Source organism: Chelonoidis abingdonii, chromosome 20 (genome assembly GCF_003597395.2).
Source record: "Chelonoidis abingdonii isolate Lonesome George chromosome 20, CheloAbing_2.0, whole genome shotgun sequence".
Classification (NCBI taxonomy): Eukaryota; Metazoa; Chordata; order Testudines; family Testudinidae; genus Chelonoidis; species Chelonoidis abingdonii.
This window is the reverse complement of record NC_133788.1, coordinates 1835595-1856387: the sequence shown is the minus strand read 5'-3', so window position 1 is coordinate 1856387 and position 20793 is coordinate 1835595. Positions and strand designations below refer to the sequence as shown.

General features: G+C 44.4%; 1 protein-coding gene across 1 annotated transcript in view; it reads right to left on the bottom strand.

Moving 5' to 3' along the window:
* Window positions 1–1592: 1592 nt before the first annotated feature.
* The window catches only part of HSF5 (heat shock transcription factor 5), a 52800-nt gene continuing 33599 nt past the window's right edge, over window positions 1593–20793 (bottom strand). The window contains 3 exon segments of the mRNA XM_075059537.1: window positions 1593–1660; window positions 13295–13472; window positions 18526–19053. Of these exon segments, the coding sequence (XP_074915638.1) occupies window positions 1593–1660; window positions 13295–13472; window positions 18526–19053 (774 nt within the window).

Here is a 20793-nt window from a genome sequence, read left to right as displayed (position 1 = left end):
TCACTCCCTTAATGGCAGAAACTGCTAGAGGGTAGCGAGGCTCTCCCCTATTCCAACAGCATCCTCTGCAGTAGTCCCAAGCCCTGCCAGCCTGGGGTGCAACAAACCAAACTCAGATTTCAGTGTTCCTGCTGTATTGCTGAACTTCTTTTCCCTTTAACTGTTTGAATGCATAAAGTCCATTTTTTACTATTGGGTTTCCACATATTCTAATTTGACTGCAGGGCCTGAGAAGATGCAACTCCCTAAAACACTCAAGGCCTCTGAAAACTTACTGTATGCATACGACAAAAGATGTAAAATGGCAGCTCTGAGGAAGGTCAGTATAGCTGTGCTCCTGCTAGTGTGCCATGACCAAGAGCATCCCCCAGCTTCCAACTTTCTAGCGTGGAGCCTTGGAAGGGGTTTAAAAGGTCTGATCTTGGTTCATCCTACCATCCAGAGTTTTTCTGTGAGTCCCTGAACATAGCTGTAAGCTGTAGAAAGATTTAGAGGCCATAACTCAGTTTCTGACAAATAAAGGCCTATTCTCTCTGTTTCTTCCTTGTGCATTTTCCCAATTATATTGGACTGAGTCTCACTGACTATAAAGACACATGAACATGCAGGAAACAATTAGAGTTACATTTTTCAGTGCTGCCTCATTCACATATATTATCCTAACACAACAAATATTGCACATGCATCCTTTATCCCTCTGTCAGTATTTCAATGTTAATAAATATTAATACAAATACATAGCTGTTAAAAACCTTAACTCTACTGTCAATATAATTATACAATTATATTAAACACTGTCTTGTGAAGACCTACTTAAAATAAGCAATACAGTAAACAAAGAGATGACTTACCATTATAGATATCGCTAGAATCAAATGAAATTATTAAAACAGAAGAATGTTTCATTTATGTAAAAGATCCAGCGGCTGTTGTGTGTGGTGGATGCTCATCAGCTGGACACACTTGCTGATGAAACAGAGCACTGTGCTTGGAAGGAAGAGCATTTCCTGAGCAATCACTTAGAAAATGAGCTCACTTTTCTCTGCTGGAATCCCTGAGTCACTCAGATCTGGAATCTTGTGACCTCCCAATGTTTTTGTTTCTCATACAATTCTCTTTAAAGGGCTGCCGTAACTCCAAGGAGACGCACTGTTAGCACAAAACTGGGGCTGTGCCGACTATACTCCTCAACAAAGTGAAGTAGAGAGATTCCAAATACAACACGAGAAACAGCTTGCTCCCCAGTAAGAAAGCCTTGCGGAGGCTTTTAAGGTTTCCTGTTTACAGAGAGTCCAAGCTTTTTGTTTCTAAGCAATTTTAGGCAGGTAAACAATTACTACTTATTAAACACTCTGGCCGCTAGATGTTTTACAACTTGTCAAAGTAGAAAATGTAACAAAAGAGATTAAGTAAACAATGAAGTGACTAGTTCCCCATAAAACTCACAACAAAAGCAAAAGGAAAGAGATTTTTTTTTAAACATTTGAAAAGTTCCAAAGTGCATATTGTGTGCAAAGCACTGCCTTTGGGGTCTGATATGGAGAACCCAGTTGGCAGTTACTGCACATTTTCACATGCTTGTCACCCACTTCTCACTCTCTTAATTCTTCTTTTGGAAAGTGCTCCTGTTTGCAAGCTACATCCACCAGTAGATGGAGATCTAGGAGGAAAAAAAGGAGCAGTTATACAGTACACATGAGTGCTTCTCACCTAACTACATCTAAGGCAGGGTTCTCAAGTCTCTTCTCATCTACTTTCTGGGAGCTGGTATAAAATGTAGCCACAGCTACATAAACCTCAGGAGTTTGCTGGTCATTGTCTAGGAATACCAAGTGCTCAGACTTTGGGCACCTGCACCTTTCTAAACAATTTTTATCTGACATACACCTATCTACACTGAGGTGAAACATTTCACAGCTGATTGTTAGTTTATTTGTGCTGCTGCTTGCCAGAATTTTAGCCCTTAGGCATCTACTGTTTCCTGCTCTCTCCTACAATACAAATGAAGTGTCCACAACCATCCTGTACACAGAGGTCAGTTAGGAAAAGCATAAGCAGAGTTTAAAATCAACCATATACTGTCCTGAAATGAAGATAGCTTTGGAAAAACATGGACCAATGTTCCTCTCTGAAACTTACATTTCTTAAGCAGAGTGAAGATATTCTGGATGTATCCACTGGGCTAGATTAAGGCATAGGCTCTGTAGATGCCTATGGCCCCAGCTCCTGGAGTCACGTGATTACATCAGAAATTCATCTTTAAAAAACGAAAGAGTTTCCTAGCCCTCAAAGTAGGAAAGAAAAACTTGAAAATATGATTCAAGTGTATTGATGCAGTGAAGTCAAGAGACAAGACTTACCTGTACTGTAATTGTTCTTCTTTAAGTTGAGGGTGCAGAAATGTATTCCACTCAGGTGTGCGTGCGAAAGGGCATTAAAGTCAAAGAACTTCCTTAGCAGTATCTGTAGGGGTGGCATGAATGCTCTGGTCCTGAGCTACTCCCCAGGCTATTTAAGGCGGCACCACGCTGACCCCGCATCGGTTCCTCCATACCAAACATCAAGAATTTAGACTCCAATGCTGAGGGGCCTGAGAGTGGGTCGTGGAATACCCATTTGCCATGGATCCACAGGATCAGTGCTATGCCCTCAACTTTGGCACCATCATTTGGAGGAATCCCTTTGATGTGCCCAACTCACAGGGGGTTCCAAGCTTCCTTCAGGGTAGGCCACGCAGCCTCACCACTTCCTGAGACTGAACCTCTGAGCTTTAGCACTCCTGCTTCACATAGTGAGCTCTGCTCAGCAAGTCCAACACAGATAGATTCCTGGTAGAAACTTGTACTCTCTTCAGGAATTAACGCACCTCACCAAGCATTACAGTGACACTCAAGCAGTATTTTCCAAACAGTAGGGCTTATTAAGTCAACTGGAATACAGCACAGAAAACCCTTAGGTCAACACAGAGAATAAAGGTTAAAGCATTCTGGTTAGCCCCAAGTCCTAGCCAAGCTGTATTAAACCTCAATTTTCAGGTTCTGTCTCTTTCAGGAAATTTCTATATGTACAGCGCATCTGGTGAAGACACTCTCCAGCACAGAGCATCTTCACCAGATGTATTTCAGCTGTATCGGTACAGCTGCGCCCGCTCGAGAGCTGTACATAGCACTGTGCACACAAACACTTATGTAAGCGTAAGTATGTTGCTCAGGAGGATGGTTTATTCACAACCCTGAGTAATATAAATTATGCAAACACAGGCTGTAAATATAGCCTCAGTCTGACCTCCTTAATCAGTTCCCAGATGAGAGAGCCCCTCAGTGTCCTCCGGAAGCCATCACTTTATCCTCCACTTCCAGTTCTTTGTCCTTGAGCTGGGGTCTTTCCTTAGCATCCCTGTTTAGAGGCAGGGAAATCCATCTTTCTCTGGATCATTGGTTGCTATGGGTCAATGGCCAGGTGATTGGGTTTTCCGTTGTCTCCTCAGCCAGTCCTTTTTAATAGCCCATTCAGGGTCAGAAAGCTAGACCCCCCACCCCCACACTCCGTATATCTCTTAGTCTGCCCTCAGAGCAAACGTGGTCCTTTTTTCCCCACCGGGTCATGCAAAATATAAGGGAAACTGAGGCACAGAGAGATTCATAAAAAGATTACAGAAAATTCCCACTATCACACACAGCTGCTCCCACATCTTGAAGAACAATTGTTACAATACAGGTAAGTAACCGTTTTTTCTTTTTCAAGTGGTTGCAGATGTATTCTACTGAGGTGGCTCACAAACAGTATCAGAAGGAGATGGGCTCGGATTTTATTTAAGAAGTGCCTGCAACATTGTCTTCCCAAAATTCACATCTGATCTGGATGCAGTCATAATAGCATAATTGTTTGGTAAAAGTATGTATGGAAGACCAAGTAGCAGCCCTGCATATGTCCAATACTGTAATATCACTGAGAAATGTGATTGAAGCTGTTTCGGACCTCTTCAAATGAGTTCTTAACCTGTGCAGAGGTGAAATCCAAGCCACCACATAAGCCGTTGTAATACAGGATGTTATCTACCAGGAAATCATCTGTACTGAGACCACTTGACCCATCATACAATCCACAAAAGAAACAAAAAGATGAATGGAATGGCTTACTTCTTTCCAAGTAAAATACAAAACATTGTCTCACATCCAAGGAATGAAGACATTGTTCATCAGCACTTGAATGAGGTTTGGGAAAAAATACAGGTAAGTGACTAGTCTGGTTAAGATGAAATTGTGATGCCATCTTACACAAAAACTTAGGATGAAGTCTCAAAGCAATCTTGTCCAGGAAAAACTAGGTATATGGAGGGTTTGTCATTAGCGCTTGCAGCTCACTAACTTTTCTCACAGAAGTTCTGACCACAAAAAATGCTTTATTTTGGCATAGTAGAGACATAGATCAAGTTGCCAAGGGCTCCAGTGGAGGTACCATGAGTAGGGTCCTTCCATATGAACAGCTGTGAAAAACATATCACAGACTGTGAAATCTGGTCTTTGGTGTACTTTTACCCTATATTATACAGATTTCACAAGGGAGACCAGTGTTTCTTAAACTGGGGGTCCCAACCCCCAAAAGGGTTGTGGGTAGGGGTAAAGGTTACTGAAGGGGGATTGTGGTATTGTGACCTTTATTTCTGTGGTGCCTTCAGAGCTGGGCAGCTGGAGAGCACCAGTTGCTGGCCAGCTGCCCGGCTCTGAAGGTAGCGATGCAGCCTGCAGCAGCACAGAAGTAAAGGCAGCAATATCCTGCCATGACACCCTTATTTCTACACTGCTGCTGGCAGTTGCGCTGCCTTCAGAACTAGACTCCCAGCCAGCAGCCACAGAGCTTCCTGCAGCTGGGGGAGGTTCCTGGAGGTGGGTCTGACCCAGCCCTGGGAACGGGCCCTGCAGGGGAAGAGAAAGTCCTGTCACTCACCAGCCTGGTTAGGACCAGCAGCTGGAGCCCGGCGTGCAGTAGGAGCTTTCAGCTAGGGTTCCCTGAGCCCTGCCCCTCCCAGAGCCCGATGCCCCAGCGCTCAGGGGTTAAAGAGGCCTTGTGCTAGTTGTGAGGGTGGGGGAGGTGACCATAGGCCCCCCCCCACAACATCGCTCACCTGTAAGGCCAGCCCTGTCCCCCTCACAAAGTGAAGCCCCCTCCATACTATGCCACCCTCACTTCTGTGCTGCTGCTAGGGGCGGCGAGAGAGCAATGGCTGTTGGCCAGGCGCCCAGCTCTGCAGGCAGCTCTGCCACCAGCAACAGCGCAAAAGTAAGGGTGGCAATATCACAAACTCCCCTCCACATTACATTCTTTTAGGTTGGGACCCCCACAATTACAACACTATAAAATTTCAGATTTAAGTCTCTGAAATCATGAAATTTATGATTTTTAAAATTCTATGACTGTGAACTTGACAAAAATCGACCATGAATTTGGTAGAGCCCTGGCCAAAACAGAGTTATGGTCCCACTGAGAATCACTTCCTTCACTGCTGGAAAGAGACAAGTGAGCCCTTTCAGAAATCTGACTACCAAAGAGTTCAAGAAGATTGATTTTCCCTTGAACTGGAGGATGTAAGACCAAAACTGAGTGACAAACCAGATGACTAGAGGTATAACAAGTATTCCACAATGTTCTGAACACACGACTGCATTGTTGAGTTCCCCAGACGAGGAAACAATTCCATTTTGCCACATAGAGAGTCCTAATAGAGGGCTTTCTACTGTTCAGTAGAACTTGTCAAACTGCTTCAGAACAGCGCTTCTCTTGTCTAGCCACACAGCATCCATGCTGGGAAGTATAGACTGTTCAGCACAGGATGTGAAATCTGACCATGGTATGAAATCAATAGATTGGGACACGGAAGAGGAATGGATGGAAGAACAGAACGACTGAGGAGACTGGAAAACCAACACTGTCTCAGCCAAACTGATGCAATGAGAATCAGTCTGGCATGATCCATCCTTAGTCTGAGGATTACCTAAGGAATGAGCAGGACTGGGAGCTGATCCCCAACTCAGATGAAATGTGTCTGTCATGGAATCCAGACTGAGATCCATTTGAGAGCAAAACTGATGGCACTTTTTGTGGTCTTTCATTGCAAAGAGGTTAACAGCAGGAATACACCATTCTCTGAATATAGAATCATAGAATATCAGGGTTGGAAGGGACCTCAGGAGGTCATCTAGTCCAACCCCCTGCTCAAAGCAGGACCAATTCCCAACTAAATCATCCCAGCCAGGGCTTTCTCAAGCCTGAACTTAAAAATCTCTAAGGAAGGAGATTCCACCACCTCCCTAGGTAACCCATTCCAGTGCTTCACCACTCTCTGAGTGAAAAAGTTTTTCCTAATATCCAACCTATGTACCTCAGCACACTGCTCTTCAGAGATCATTCGTGATTCTGAGAGAAATTCCTGCTGAGATGATCAGCCATGCGATTCTGGGCACTTGGTAAATGAACGGCTGTGAGAATGAAGTTCTCTTCAATGCAGATTTGGCAGAAATTTACTGTCTCCTGACAAAGCTGAAAAGAGTGGTCTCCCCTGTTTCTTCACATAATACATTGCTGTGATGTTGTCGGTGAGTATGTGAACCACTATGCCCCAGATCTGTGCTCAACATTCCTTGTGGGCATTGTAAGCGACAAGTAGTTCTGGAGAAAATAATATATAAAACTGAATTGCTTGCAAAATTATAAAGTGACACACTTTATACACCGACTTGTGTAATAAACCCCTAGTCTCTGGATGAGTTACTGAGGTCCTCAAATCATGATTTAAAGACTTCAAGTTACAGAGAAGCCACCATTTACACTAGTTCAAACCTGCAAGTGACCCATACCCTATGCTGCAGAGGAAGGCCAAAACCCCAGGGTCTTTGCCAATCTGATCTGGAGGAAAAACCATCCAAGGCAGATGGCTCTCCAGCATCTTTTGGAAAACTTCCAGTGAAGGACCTTCTACAAGTTTGTTCCATCATCCTACTGTTCTTGCAGTTAGGAAGTTATTCCTTAGATTTAATCTAAATCTGCTCTGCTGTAGTTAGAATCCATTGCCTCTTGTCCTGCCCTCTGTGGCAAGAGAGAATTTTTCTCCATCTTTTTTGTGGCAGCCTTTCAAGTATTTGAAGATCGCTATCACATTCACCCACTCCTTTAATCTCCTCTTTTCCAAACTAAACATAGCCAGTTCCTTTAGCCTTTGTTTATATGGCTTGCATTCCATTCCTTTGATTATCTTCGTTGCTCGCCTCTGGATCCTTTCCAGTTTCTCTACATCCTTTCTACACGTTGGTGAACAAAACTGGACACAGTACTCCAGCTGAGGCCTAAGCAGCGCAGAGTAGAGCGGTACTGTTACCTCCCGTGACTTGCATGCTGTGACTCCCTAAAAGTCTCAGTCAATGGCACATTACTGAGGGAGGTGATGAAAACTATGTGGGTTCAAGTCAAGCGTTCAGGAGGATCTCTGTTAGCACATGGCAGGTATGTATACAGTCCAAAACCCACTTGGCCACTGTGAAGGCATTGGTTGTCCTGTTATCTATTTCGCTAATAGCCTCTTGATGAGGCTCTAAGTGATGTAGTTCACAGGGCTGGCTCTGGCTTTTTTGCTGCCCCAAGCAGAAAAAAAAAAAAAAGCAGCAAACCTGTGGGGTGGCCGGAGCAGCAGAGCAAAAAAAACACGTACAGGGCGGCCGGAGCACGAGTGCAGTGGGACTCCCAGCACTGCAGACATGTCCCGGGCAGCAGGGGGGAGGGGGAAGGAGTGGGCGGGGAGAGAGAGGGGGCAGCCAGAGCTTCCGCCGTGCTGCCTGCTGGGAGGGCTCTGCGCTGCTGCAGTCAGCAGGGAGGGAAGGTTGCGGGCTGCCCTGCCGGGCTTGCTACTGACCTGGCACCAGCTGGGGCAGATGGAAGGCGCAGCCTGCTTCCAGCAGGGCACTCCCCTCCTTGGCGCCACTTCCCCCTACAGGGCAGTCGGAGCAGCGAACCAAAAAGAAAAAAGGAAAAAAACCTGCGGGGCGGCTGAAGCGGCCAAGCCAAAAAAACAAAAAAACCAGGATTTGAGGGAATGCCGCCCCTTAGAACCTGCCGCCCCAAGCGCGAGCTTGCTCGGCTGGTGCCTGGAGCCGGCCCTGGTAGTCCAGTACATGTAAACGGACACTGCTCTAAGCACACCTAGTGTTTGGAGTTTTACTTTGGCTCTGGAAGAAAGGGGCTTGGGGAAAATAAAACAGGAGGATGACTAGACTGGCTAATGTGAAACTCTAAGACAACCCTGAGAAGGAACTCTATGTGGGTATGTCTACCCTGCAATTATTAAACCTTCTTTTGCCAGGGCCTCTGAAATCAGGGTATGGTTTCATATGCCAAGGCAAAAGGGAATACTCAGGGTCTCTCAGAATAATGGTGGAGAAAGTAACTCCATTTATGTCAATGTCATTTAGTGGGAACAGTGTCCCAGCCTGTCCATGAATGTAGACTCCTGAGAAACAAAAAACTCTGGCATTGTGAACTTTTCCAGTACAGCCCAAGCTGATGCTCGTAAATTGGCCTCTGTGGTCTAAGAGGGTCCACATAACAAGGAAGTAGTATCCTTTGCGGTTTATGTACTATGTTCTCCTTGAGGAGGGCAAATTATGGGTTCATGAGTCCTGTCAATTGCCCTGGAGCAGTAAGGAAATCCTATTCTCTCAGCCAGCAATTACCTTTGGAGTATCTTTACTTCCCACTACACATGGGAAACCACACACTTGATTGCCTCAGATACCTCCACCACCACTTTACCCACAGTTGACTTTCCAACTCTAATCTGGTTGACAATGGATCTGTAGCAGTTCAATGTAGCCAGCTTCCAGATGGTTACAGCAACACACTTCTGAACCAGCAACGGTGACCTCAGTTGTATCTCTACACTAGAGGGTGGGAACAAGCTGTTCACAAAGCTCCAGAAATGTAGCTTTCTTCATGTGAAAGTTCTGGACCCACTGCTAGTCAACCCAGATCTACAGGAAAATGTGACCCACCAGTCTGTGTTCTACATAGGGGGGCATCAGCGACTATGCCAATTGTACTGAGCAGCATCTGCCAGTGCGAGTCTGCCATGCCAGGGTGGTGGTACTCCTTCTCCATCAGGAAATCCATCAGGTATCTTGGGTGGGACAGAAAACACTACTGAAATGTCCACCAGCACCTCACAAATGCTCTGCCAGTTTCCTGACACAGGAGTGAAAGTGCAAGCAAGAGAAGTTCTTCAAAAGGTGCTTCCATGTTGCTAGCTGCAGTAGCTGGGAGTGCACCAACCAAAATGACTGCTCAACGGACTGAATTGGCAGGCTGTTCAAACTTCCTGTAGTCTGCAGGGTAGGCAGTATAGTTTTCTCACAGTGCATCACAATCATGGGGCTAGAGTGGCCACATTTTGAGAAGGAGCTAAGGACTTTGGGATATGTTTGATTTGTCTCAGGTCTGCACGCTGCAGTGTGGATGCCAGAGCCCCGAAGTTTGAGCACGAGTTAGAAAATTCTTAATGTAGGATTAAAAAACAAACAGTGTAGGTGCTCAAGCCCAAGGTTCCCTAACATGGGTCAACTGACTCAAGTCCCACTAACCCTGGGTTTACACTGCAACACAAGAGAGAGCTGGTGGCCATGGGCTTAGAGGGAGGGGCCATCAATCAGTTAACACTACATTGAGATCTAAAGAGGAGGCGTTCTTTGATTGGAAGAAAGGCATGGGCAAGTTCTTTGAGAAATATTGTCACAGTAGGGTGAGAAAATATGTGGGCCTGTACCAGAGGCTATTCACTGTTTGAGAGAGAATGAGTGATCCAAAATACTGTGGATTGTCGCTTGCAGAGGACCATAATTTTGTCATGCAAAAACAAATAAAGAATATTTTCCATTTGGCTCAATAAGTTCATCTCACTGTGGGCTTTCTACTTTGGTACAGAATATCTAGGACTGCCACAGAGCGGTCCTTTTCAGTAGTGGTCAGCCAGATAACATCCAGGCTATCAGCTGAAGACACTGGCTCTAGCTGAAGAACTGGGCTGTTGCTCTGAGACAGTAGCAGTGAGTGGAGCCGGTAGGGTTATTGGCTTCCAAATGGAGTCTCACTAGTTCAAGCATGTCGTTAAAAGGCGCATAGCATAGACAAAGCCTTAGTTTGTGACAAGTTGGAGTGTGAATCTAGCCTGCCATGGACTAACTGTCCATGTGCACTCTGCTGGTGCGCCGATTAACAGTTTGTTAACACACTTTGATCTAATTCTGTTTGAAATGGGACTTGATCAAAGTGCATTAAAAAACTGTGTGTGTGTCAGCAGGGTCCACACTGACAGATAGTTCCCAGCAAGCTAGTGCTGGCAGAGTAGATTCACACCCCAACTTGCTTCCAAGATAAATGTTCATGTAGGCAAGCCCTGTTAATGCTGCTACAAAATCTGACTACTGCTTGCAAATTTAAGCCAGCGAGTCTTTCCTTACTATTGCACTTTTTCTTCTGTCACATGGTTTCTAAAGCCCTCAACCGAATTCCTTCTTTGACTATTAATCATCCCATGTAAGTGAAAGTGCAGATTGAGTGGGAAGCCTCTGGGTGGGGACTGTGGATCCCCATGAACTGTCTGCAATTGAAACAAACAGCCTAGCAGACTTTCAGAAAGTTTTGGTTCTGTTCAGATAAAAGGCTAATGCCCATCTGACAACTAACATATGGACTGCCAAGTCTGATGTAGTTTTGAGGGGAAAAATTGGGATATGGATGTTCTTGTTTATATAAAATTGAGAAGACACCTTGGGTCAGAACTTAGTATGTAGTCACAATAATACTTTGTCCTTTAAAACACTGTAAAAGGCAGCAGTGGAGGGGGGGGAGGGATCTGCTACTAAAGCCTCCAATTATCCAACCCTCCAAGCAGAAGTTATGGCTACCAAGAAAACTGTTTCAATAGCTAGGAGAAGCAGCAAACATGTAGCCAATGGTTCAAAGGGGTGTTTCATAAGGCAATTAAGAACGAGGTTCAAGTTCCATAACGGATCAGGTTCTCCAATCTGTAGAAAGAGATTCATCAGTCCTTTCAGAAACCTTACGGTCCCGGGGGTAAGAAAAAACTGAAAAACCTTCTACCAGTGAGAGAAAGGTATAGCGTCACCAAGAGAACCCTAAGAAAAAACTCTTAAGGAGACCAGATCTTTTCAATTCCAACAGGTAAACTAAAACTGTGGGAAGAGGAGAGTGAACAGGAGAATCTTGATGATGAGAATACCAGTGGTGAAGACTCTTCCATTTCTGAAGTATTTCATGTAAATGTCTTTCTACTATGTAACAATATTTGTTGCACCTCTGTTGAACAGGAAGTCTCTATCCCCAAGAAGCATCAAGGAGTCACACTTGAAGTCGCAGAATTTCTAATCCGGGATAAAGTAACAAACCAGTATCCTGAGACAACATGGAATGTCTCAGCAGTGGACAAGAAGTGAGTCAAATCAGGTCAGGATACCAAACTTGTCTTGGCCACGTCAGTGCAATCAAAATAACTATGGCTTTGTGCTTCTTTATCTTGTTCAAAACTTGGAAGAACAATGGTGTTGGTGGATACTTGTAAAGTAGGCTCTTTGCCCAAGAAATAAGGAAAATATTTCCTAAAGCCCTTCTGGAAATCCCCAAGATAAATATATGGTACTGAGGACTCATAAGTCCCCATTTGTAATTACAGGAGAACTACCTGCTGAGATCATCGCTGTGGTATTCTGTATAGCAGGGAGGTAAGAAACTGAGATCACTGTTTGGTTGGCTATGCACCAATTCCAGCAGTTTACTGCTCCAGCACAAGTGAGAGGGAACACACCCTGCCTGACAATTGATGTAAAACATGCAGGCCACATGGCCTGTTATGATCTTGACGGATTTGACTTTGATCAGAGAAAGAAGGTGAATACAAGCACTTCTCACTGCTCTCAACTCTAGAAACTCGATATGAACAGGGCCAGCGCTTCCATTTAGGTGACCTATGCGGTCGCCTAGGGCGCCAGGATTTGGGAGGGCAGCAGACTGCTCTGGTGGACCTCCCACAGGCGTGCCAGCGGAGGGTCTGCTGGTCCTGTGGTTCCGGTGGAGCACAGGGGCAACACCAGTTCTGGCGGGTTGTGCTATTTCTTTTGTTTTTTTACAGTGCAAATATCTGTAATAAAAATAAATATAAAGTGAGCCCTGTACACTATGTATTCTATTTTGTAATTGAAATCAATATTTGAAAATGTAGAAAACATCCAAAAATATTTAAATAAATGGTATTCTGTTATTGTTTACAGCAACAAAAAGAGTCCTGTGGCACTTTACAGACTAACAGATGTATTGGAGCATAAGCTTTCGTGTGTGAATACCCACTTCGTCAGATGCATGTATTGGAAATTTATGTTATTGTTTAACAGTGTGATTAATCGCACAACTAATTTTTTTAATACACTAACAAAATTCTAAAAGGGTAAACTGTATGCAAAGGCACAATGAATGCTCCACTCTGACTACCAGCCACAGACAGTAAGAAGAAACTGAGGGAGGGGCAGCGCCGCTACATTCTTTATATCACAGCTCAAGCAGGAGGAAACGCAGGGCTGATAACACTAGGGAAAACTCTCCAGCAGCAATGCACTGGTCGCACATATACCTGGAGCGGAGCACATGTATGCAAGCACTTGAACTCTAAATTATTGGGGTTTACATTAAATAAAAAAAAACAAACCAACTCTGAATAGCCTTGAAAGGCATTAATATTACTGATGTCACTTTTAAAAAGTTTGTGTGATAATTTGCATGAAATTAAGATTGAGCTAATTATTTCATCTCAACAAGAAATATTCTAAAAAAGTCACTTGAAAGTACACATTGAAACTATTTAGGGCTTGTTTACAGATAAAAATTGTTCTGAATTAAACAAATCAGCGTAGTTTGACTATACCATATTGCTAAAGCAGTATAACCTACCTAGCATGAACAAGTTATACCAGTATAAAGTGCTTCTGGTTTATTCCTGTATGGAAAGAAAAATAAGCTATACTGGTATAAGGAACTTTCAAACTGTGGCAACTTCGGTGGTTGTACTGGTATAATTATTTCAGTAAAAAAAAATAGTATACAACTAACCAAAATAGGAATACTTATGTAACTTCCAAGTGTAGACCAAGCCTTAGACTGTTCATCATTCTCTCGGTCTTGACTACATGGCTCCTTAGTCACCAGGCACAGTAAATGCTGGAAAAGCTATGGGCCCAATTCTTACCAGGAGACTTGCCCTTCTGTGAACTGCTTCTTCTCTCTCTGCACCTGGTTTGTATGGATGAAGCTGTGTCTTTGGCAGATCTGCTCACAGGTTCCACATCTGAAATAAGGAATCCTACCTGCTCCGAAGACACAACTGTCTCCGATGGACTGGTTTGACACTTCATATTGGGATCCACCTTTTAAAACAAAAATATCAAAACCTACTCAATATATTCTGTAATCACTTTAGGGGATTTAATGCAGATAAATATCTCTTTCTCTCACGGAATGTCCACTTCAAGGGACATTCCACAAACAGAAAACACTACTTGGAGCGTAGATACCATAAAATAAAACTGGTTTGAATTTTTGTAAGGTATAAACTGTGTAAAATAAATGTAAAAATAAAAGCTCTCTTTTTTAAAAATTGGCATTTATGAGCATCTTGCTGATTTGTAATATCACTTATGACTTCAGCAATTTGACCCCCATCCTAATATAATATTTAACAAAAAAAATCTTCCGGGTGAGATTTTTAAACTAGTGCATACTCCAATGATTAGTAAGGCATCTAAGTAGCCACTTGCATGCACAACTACCACAATTCTATGTGCATTCCTAAAAATATCTCTAAGTCTAATGTTTAATCAGTGATATTTCACCCAGTAAGTAAATATTATGAAATAAAAACCAGTTTTCAGATTTTTTCCATTGTATCAGCATATACTCATACATCAAATGATGTTACCGTTTAGCAAGATAGTTGTCAGCTGCAGTCTCAAAGTGCCAGAACTTGTCCAATCTATTAACACATTAAAATAAACGGGGATGAAAGAATATGCAATAAGGGGACAAGATGTTTGGCCAAAACTCTTTGTTGATATTTAGGTATACCTTTGTGTTGAGAACACTCATGAAAAATTTCAGCTTGAAAACAAGTTTTTTCTGAAGGTTAATAATTACCAAAACTAGAGGGGTTGTTTCTTTAACAATTATAACACTTAATGTAATGCTATAATGGTCTTGAACCTATAGGATCCAGAGTGACCTAGACAAATTGGAGGATTGGGCCAAAAGAAATCTGATGAGGTCAAGTGCAGAGTCCTACACGTAGGATAAAAGAATCCCATGCACCACTACAGGCTGGGGACTAACTGGTTAAGCAAAAGTTCTGCAGGAAAGGACCTAGGGATTACAGTGAAGCTGGATATAAAAGTCAGCAGTGTGACCTTGTTGTCAAGAAGGTGTGACGAACTGGGAATGTTCTTAATGTTTGCTCTGAATACTTGTTGGTGCCTCAGTGTCCCCTAGGTAGTTCTTAAGTATCCAGGTGGTGGGATAAGGGTGTGTGATGGCTGCAGAGCAAAGGGCCAGTGCACCTAAATGCCTGGCACTGTCTCCTAGCAACTGATGGCCTGGGCCCCTCCCCTGCAAAGGTGCCAGCTGAAGGTGTTGGAGACAAAGAGATCAGGTGACCTCCTGGCCCGGGAAAGGGGCTGTGCAGAGAGGAGGGGCTGGAGGGGACGGTTAGTCTGGAGCTGGCTGGGGACGAGGAGTGAAGTGCAGACCTAGGGGTCTGGCTCACTGGCCCCCAGAATGGACCCGGCCGAGGGGTCTGGTTTGCTGTATCTACAAGCTCCTGTTTTAGACCCTGTTCCTGTCATCGAATAATAAACCTCTGTTTTGCTGGCTAAGAGTCACGTCTGACTGCAAAGTGGGGGGGCAGGACCCTGTGGCTCCCAGGACTCCCGCCTGGGTGGGCTCGCTGTGGGAAGCAGCACCGGAGGGGCAGAGGATGCTGAATGCTCCAAGGAGAGACCCAGGAGGTGAAGACGTGTGAGCTTCTTGCCCTGAACAAGTCTGCTCCAAGGGAGAGGAGGCTCCCAAAAGTCCTGACTGGCTTAGTGGGGAACAGTTCCAGAGCATCGCCGGGGACTTTCCGTGACAGAAGGTTGATGGCATTTTGGCTGCATTAGTAGGACAGTTGACAGCAGATTGCAGCGGAAGTTGAATTATTTCCCTTCTACTTTGGCACTGCGCGAGGATCACATTTCTGCAGTAATTAGTGCATCCAGGTTAGGGCCGCCTCACTATGAAAGATGTGGACTAATTGAAGTAGTCCAGACACTGAGGGCAACGAAAATGATCAGAGGGGCGTGGGAACACAGTTCGACGCTTACTCGGTGGACAGGCTGAGTGAACTGAGGCTATGTTTTAGCCTGCAGAGAGAGAAGTTAGTGCGGGGGATTTTAGCTGGGTCTCGTGTCTTTAACTACCTGAAAGGGGGTTCCAAAGAGGATGGATCTAGACTGTTCTCAGTGGTGGCAGATGATAGAACAAGAAGCAATGGTCTCAAGTAGCAGTGGGGTAGGTTTAGGTTGGATATTAGGAAAAACTATTTCACTAGGAGGATGGTGAAGCACTGGCATGGGTTACCTAGGGAGGTGATGGAATCTCCATCCTTAGAGGTTTTTAAGCCCCGCCTTGCCAAAGCCCTGGCTGGAATGATTTAGTTGGGGTTGGTCCTGCTTCGAGCAGGGGGTTGGACTAGATGACCTCCTGAGGTCTCTTCCAACCCTGATATTCTCTGAGTCTATACATGCTGGAAAGATGTGAATAGATGCTGCTCTGCAGTGCAAGCATAAATAGAAGCAGATGCATGGTCCAAGTAATTAAATGTAGAACTAGTCAGATATAGGCTTTTCCCCCTGCTAAAAATTTTGCATAAACTTTTCAAGACAATTGTTTGAGCAAACTTTTCCATGGAAGTAAGATTCTGGGGAAAATCTGAAATCCAAAATATTTTGATTTGGAAGTGTTGCTGTGCTCCCATTCTCCTTCAAGGGCTGGGCTCCCTGGTCGGACATCCCACATGATACACCTCATCTCCTGGTCAAAGTAGGCAGCTGCACCAAAGGAGTCTAGTCATGGTGTATCATGGGAGATGTAGCTGAGCTGGGAAGCTGAACCCATAGAATAGAATGGAGACTTCCATGAAATAGCACAGTAAGATACCTGTATCAAAATGTTTCAGTTTTTTTGTGAAATAATCTAGGTTTTCCATGGAAAGTAAAGAGATTTATTTAATTTATTTATTTATTTATTTATTTATTTACACACACACACAAAATTCCATTTAATCAAAAACTCAGTATCCCATCAAAAACAGTTTAGATTAAAGCTTTTGACCAGCCATGGTTAAATGCTAGGTATGAATCTTTGCTTTGACTGTTAGCTCCCTAAGCACTCATCCCTTTCTCTCCAGTGTAATGTGTAAAAGATGGAAGTAGACAGAGTGGGCATGTCTGGGAAGACCTGGATTTAGTCACAATGCCATGATAAACTGGTGTTTAAGCCTATATCTCACATTTGAGGCCTCACTTCTATGTGGAAATAACTTGGTAGCCATGCTCTCATTAATACAGGATACATGTCCCCTGCACATCCTGCACTTCTCATCTTTTTTTACTTTGTATGTCTAGAAAGAACAATCAAATCAAGTATGGGATATTACAATACAGAACTTTCAGAGAAATCTTTCCTCAGTGAAACAAAAAAATTGAATTAAAATTAAGAATACTAACAGTCTCTCCAATTAATTGCTCAGTGTTTTGCAATAACACTAAGGCTTTGTGCAGGGCTGGATTAACCTTTTGTGGGCCCCCATGGAGGCAATGGAGCATGGTGCGGGGAGGACAGTCCCCAGAGAGAGGAGCCAGTCAGAGGCAATGGGGTATGACAGGGGCGGCCCTGCTCTGCCCAATGAAAGGGCACTATTTACAAACCAGAAGTTGCCAGACACACAGTGGCCTGCCTGGCCCTGTGCTGCCAGCCTGCCCCTTCCCCTCGGGGGTGGGCCTATGCCATCTCACAGAGCCCCCTTGCCCAACATCCTCCAACTCCATATGGCCAAGAGCCCCCCCGGACCCACAATGCCCAGTGCCCCCCGAGCCCCCCTGCACAACACCACCCCTGCCCACAGCCCCACCACAATTGCCCAACCCTCCCCCAAGAATTCACACTCCCTAGTGCCCCAACACACACACCTTCCCCACCCCCTCACAGGCCAGCCCCTCCCACAATCCTCCAGGAGACCCTCTCCCCCACACTCTGCCTCCCAGCCACACTCACCAGCCTGCTGGGAGGCAACTGTGTCTGCCAGGCTGAGCTGGCAGTGTAGCCAGAGCCAGTCCCAGGGCCTGGAATCGCTCTAGCCCCTTGGGAGCAGCGCAATCAGCCCGGCCAGAACCCCTCAAGATGCACTTGCCTGGAAGGGCCCAGCCAAGCCCTCCACACTGTCTCCCCTTCCACCTGGCTGAGACTGGCCAGGCTTCTGCACCAGTCCCAGGTGGCTCAGTTCCTGGGAGTTAGGTAGAGCCACTCAGGTGGTGGGAAGCAGAAAATGCCTGGAACCAGAAATGCACTGGGGTCCAGCCAGGGGGCTGAGAGGAGCAAGAGGGTGGAGTCAGGGGGCGGAGAGGAGCCTTCGGCCAGGCAGGGGCAGGCTAAGAAGCAAGTGGTGGCATAGTGCAAGCAGAGCAGACCGGGGCCCCTTCTGAGCATGGGCCAGGCTCCATGGAACCACTGTAAACCCAGCACTGGGTCTGTGTACAGGACCTTCCTTTTAGTGACACGGATGTGCTGCCACAGCCATGCTGCTAAAAGGCGTGCAGTATAGCTGCTGTTTGTCAGCAGGAGAAAGCTCTCCTGCCGACAAAAAACATCCACCACCACGCCCCACCACGAGCAGCAGCGGCTGTGTCAGCAGGAGTACTTCTGCTGACAAAGTGCTGTTCACATTGGCGCTTTTCATCAGTAAAACTTTTGTCGTTCAGGGAGTGCGGTGGGGAGTCGATGGGAGAGTTTCTCCCGTCAACCCAACATCATGCAGATAATACAACAAGTCGACCTAAGGTACGATGACTCCAGCTATGCTATTCATGTAGCTGGAGTTGCATAATTTAGGTCGATTTAACCCTGTAGTGTAGACCTAAGTGACATAATACATAGTAAATACTACAGGTCAGATCACACTGGAGTGATGCGGATTTACATTAGCTGGGAATCTGGCCCGAGAAGTCCAGTCCAGCCAACCCTTTAGTTTCTTACAGTTTTATGTAAGTTACTTCAATGGAACTACTCATACAAGAAGTTTATAGGACCAGGCCCTCACTGTGGTATAGTGTAGTTATCACAGCAGAATATTCTGTAGTACAGGAACACATATTGCAGTATTCCTTTACCCCATACCTGCTGTGGACTGAATGGCTGTCCCTCCTGAAGAAACACCACTGAAGACTGAGCTGAAGCATGGCTCATCTGTTCTTTCAGTTTTGCATGTTCTTCCTGTGTGGCTGAAGGTTCCTGCACCATTTGTGCAGCAGTATTCTCTACAGGCTCGGTGGTGTGGATAGTATAAATAAATTCAGAAGACTGTGGCAGAGAACAGGCTATTGCTTGATCTGTTCCCACCATAAATGTAATATCAGAACCTACAGGTGTAAGAGGCTCCAGCTGGCTGGCATGACTCGAGGAAGGTGCATCATTATTCCCAGGATTAACTATCAATTGCTGGCCTGCATTAGGCTGTGGGGTTGGACACTGGTTCTCCACAGGTTCCACCTTCACCATCTCTAGCTTGGGGGATGAATGCATCTCATCTACAATCTGAAAGACAGCCTCTAGGTTTACTTCTGTCTTCTTGTTTTCATCAGATGTATTGCATGGCCAGTTAGATGGCAAAAATTCAACTGGGTATGATGATTGCATTGGAGGATTCTGAGAAAACAAAATGCAGTGGACTGTAATCAGAAAAATATTACTACAATATTAGATATATTTAAAGTTTCTTAGATTCATCAGTTCCAAGGCCAGAAGGGACAATAGAGCTTCCCCAAAATAATTCCTAGAGCACATCTTTAGAATAACATCCAATCTTTGATTTAAAAATTGTCAGTGATGGAGAAACCACCATGACCCTTGGTAAGTTGTTCCAATGCTTAATTACTTTTGCTGTTAAAAATTTACACTTTATATCCAGTCTGAATGGGTTTAGTGGCAAGACATTAGATCATGTTATATCTTTTTTTGCTAGAGTAAAGAGCCCATGATCAAATATTTGCTCCCCATGTAGGTACTTATAGACTAATCAAGTCATCCCCTCACCCTCTCCTTGTTAAGCTAAATAGGTTGAGCTCCTTGACTCATTCACTATAATAAGCCATGTTTTCTAAGCCTTTAATCATTCTCTGGCTCTTATGTGAACCAATCAATCAACATTCTTCTTGAATTGTGGACAACAAAACTGGACACAGTTCTCTACCAGCAGTCTCACCAGTGTCAGATTCAGAGGTAAAATAACTCTCGACTCCTACCTGAGATTTCCTTGTTTACACATTCAAGGAAAGCGTTAGCCCTTTTGGCTGCAGCACCAAACTTGGAGCTCCTGTTCAGCTGACTATCCACCTCAACCCCCAAATCTTTTTCAGTCACTGCTTCCTAGAGTCCCTCATTGTGTAAGAACATCTACATTCTTTGTTCCTAGATGTATAAATGTACACTTAACCGTATAAAAATGTATAGTGTTTGCTTGGTAAGCTGAGTTCAAGCAATCTAGAGAGCTATAAATCAGTGACCTTTCCTCTTCATTGTTTATACTCCCCTAACTTGTGTCATCTGCAAACTTTGTAACTGTTCTTTTGTTTTCTTCCAGATCATTAATAAAATGTTAAATTGCATAGCCAAGAACTGATCCCTATGGGATCCCAGCAGAGACACACCTGTTCAAATATGATTCCCTGTTTAAAATTATATTTTGAGACCTATTAGTTAGCCAGTTTTTAATCCATTTAATGTGTGCCATGTTAATTTTGCATCTCTCTTCTCATGCAGTACCAAGCAAAATGCCTTATTCTTAGTCTATTACATCAACACTATTATCCTTATGCCTTACTCTCAGTCTATTACATAAACACTATTATCTTTATCAGCCAAACCTGAGATCTCATCAAGTTCTTAGTAGTGTCTCAGGTCTATCAATTAGTTCCCCTTAAACACCTGCCTTACACTTTGCAGGTCCACTTTTGCCCCATTTGTATCTCTGCCTGGAGGGAAGTCTGGACAGCATCACATTTTGGTTAGTGAAGGGAGAGGGCTGGCATGCTCGCTCTCTCTCTCTCTCTTTTAAGTAAGGCAAAAGAAATTTAAGCAAGTCTCAGATAATTTGAGAAGAAAATTATTGTCACTAAAGGAGAGAGAAAACTTCATAACACCATAGAATGAAGACCATAATTGTAACAAGGAGTCCTGTGGCACCTTAAAGACTAACAGATTTTTAGGTTTTTAGAACTCCACATGGACTCCTCCTGAGGGTCGAAATGACAGTCTGGACCTATACATTGAATGCTTCCGCTGACGTGCACAGGCAGAAATTGTGGAAAAACAACATCGCTTGCCTCATAACCTAAGTCGTGCAGAACGCAATGCCATCCACAGCCTCAGAAACCACCCTGACATTAT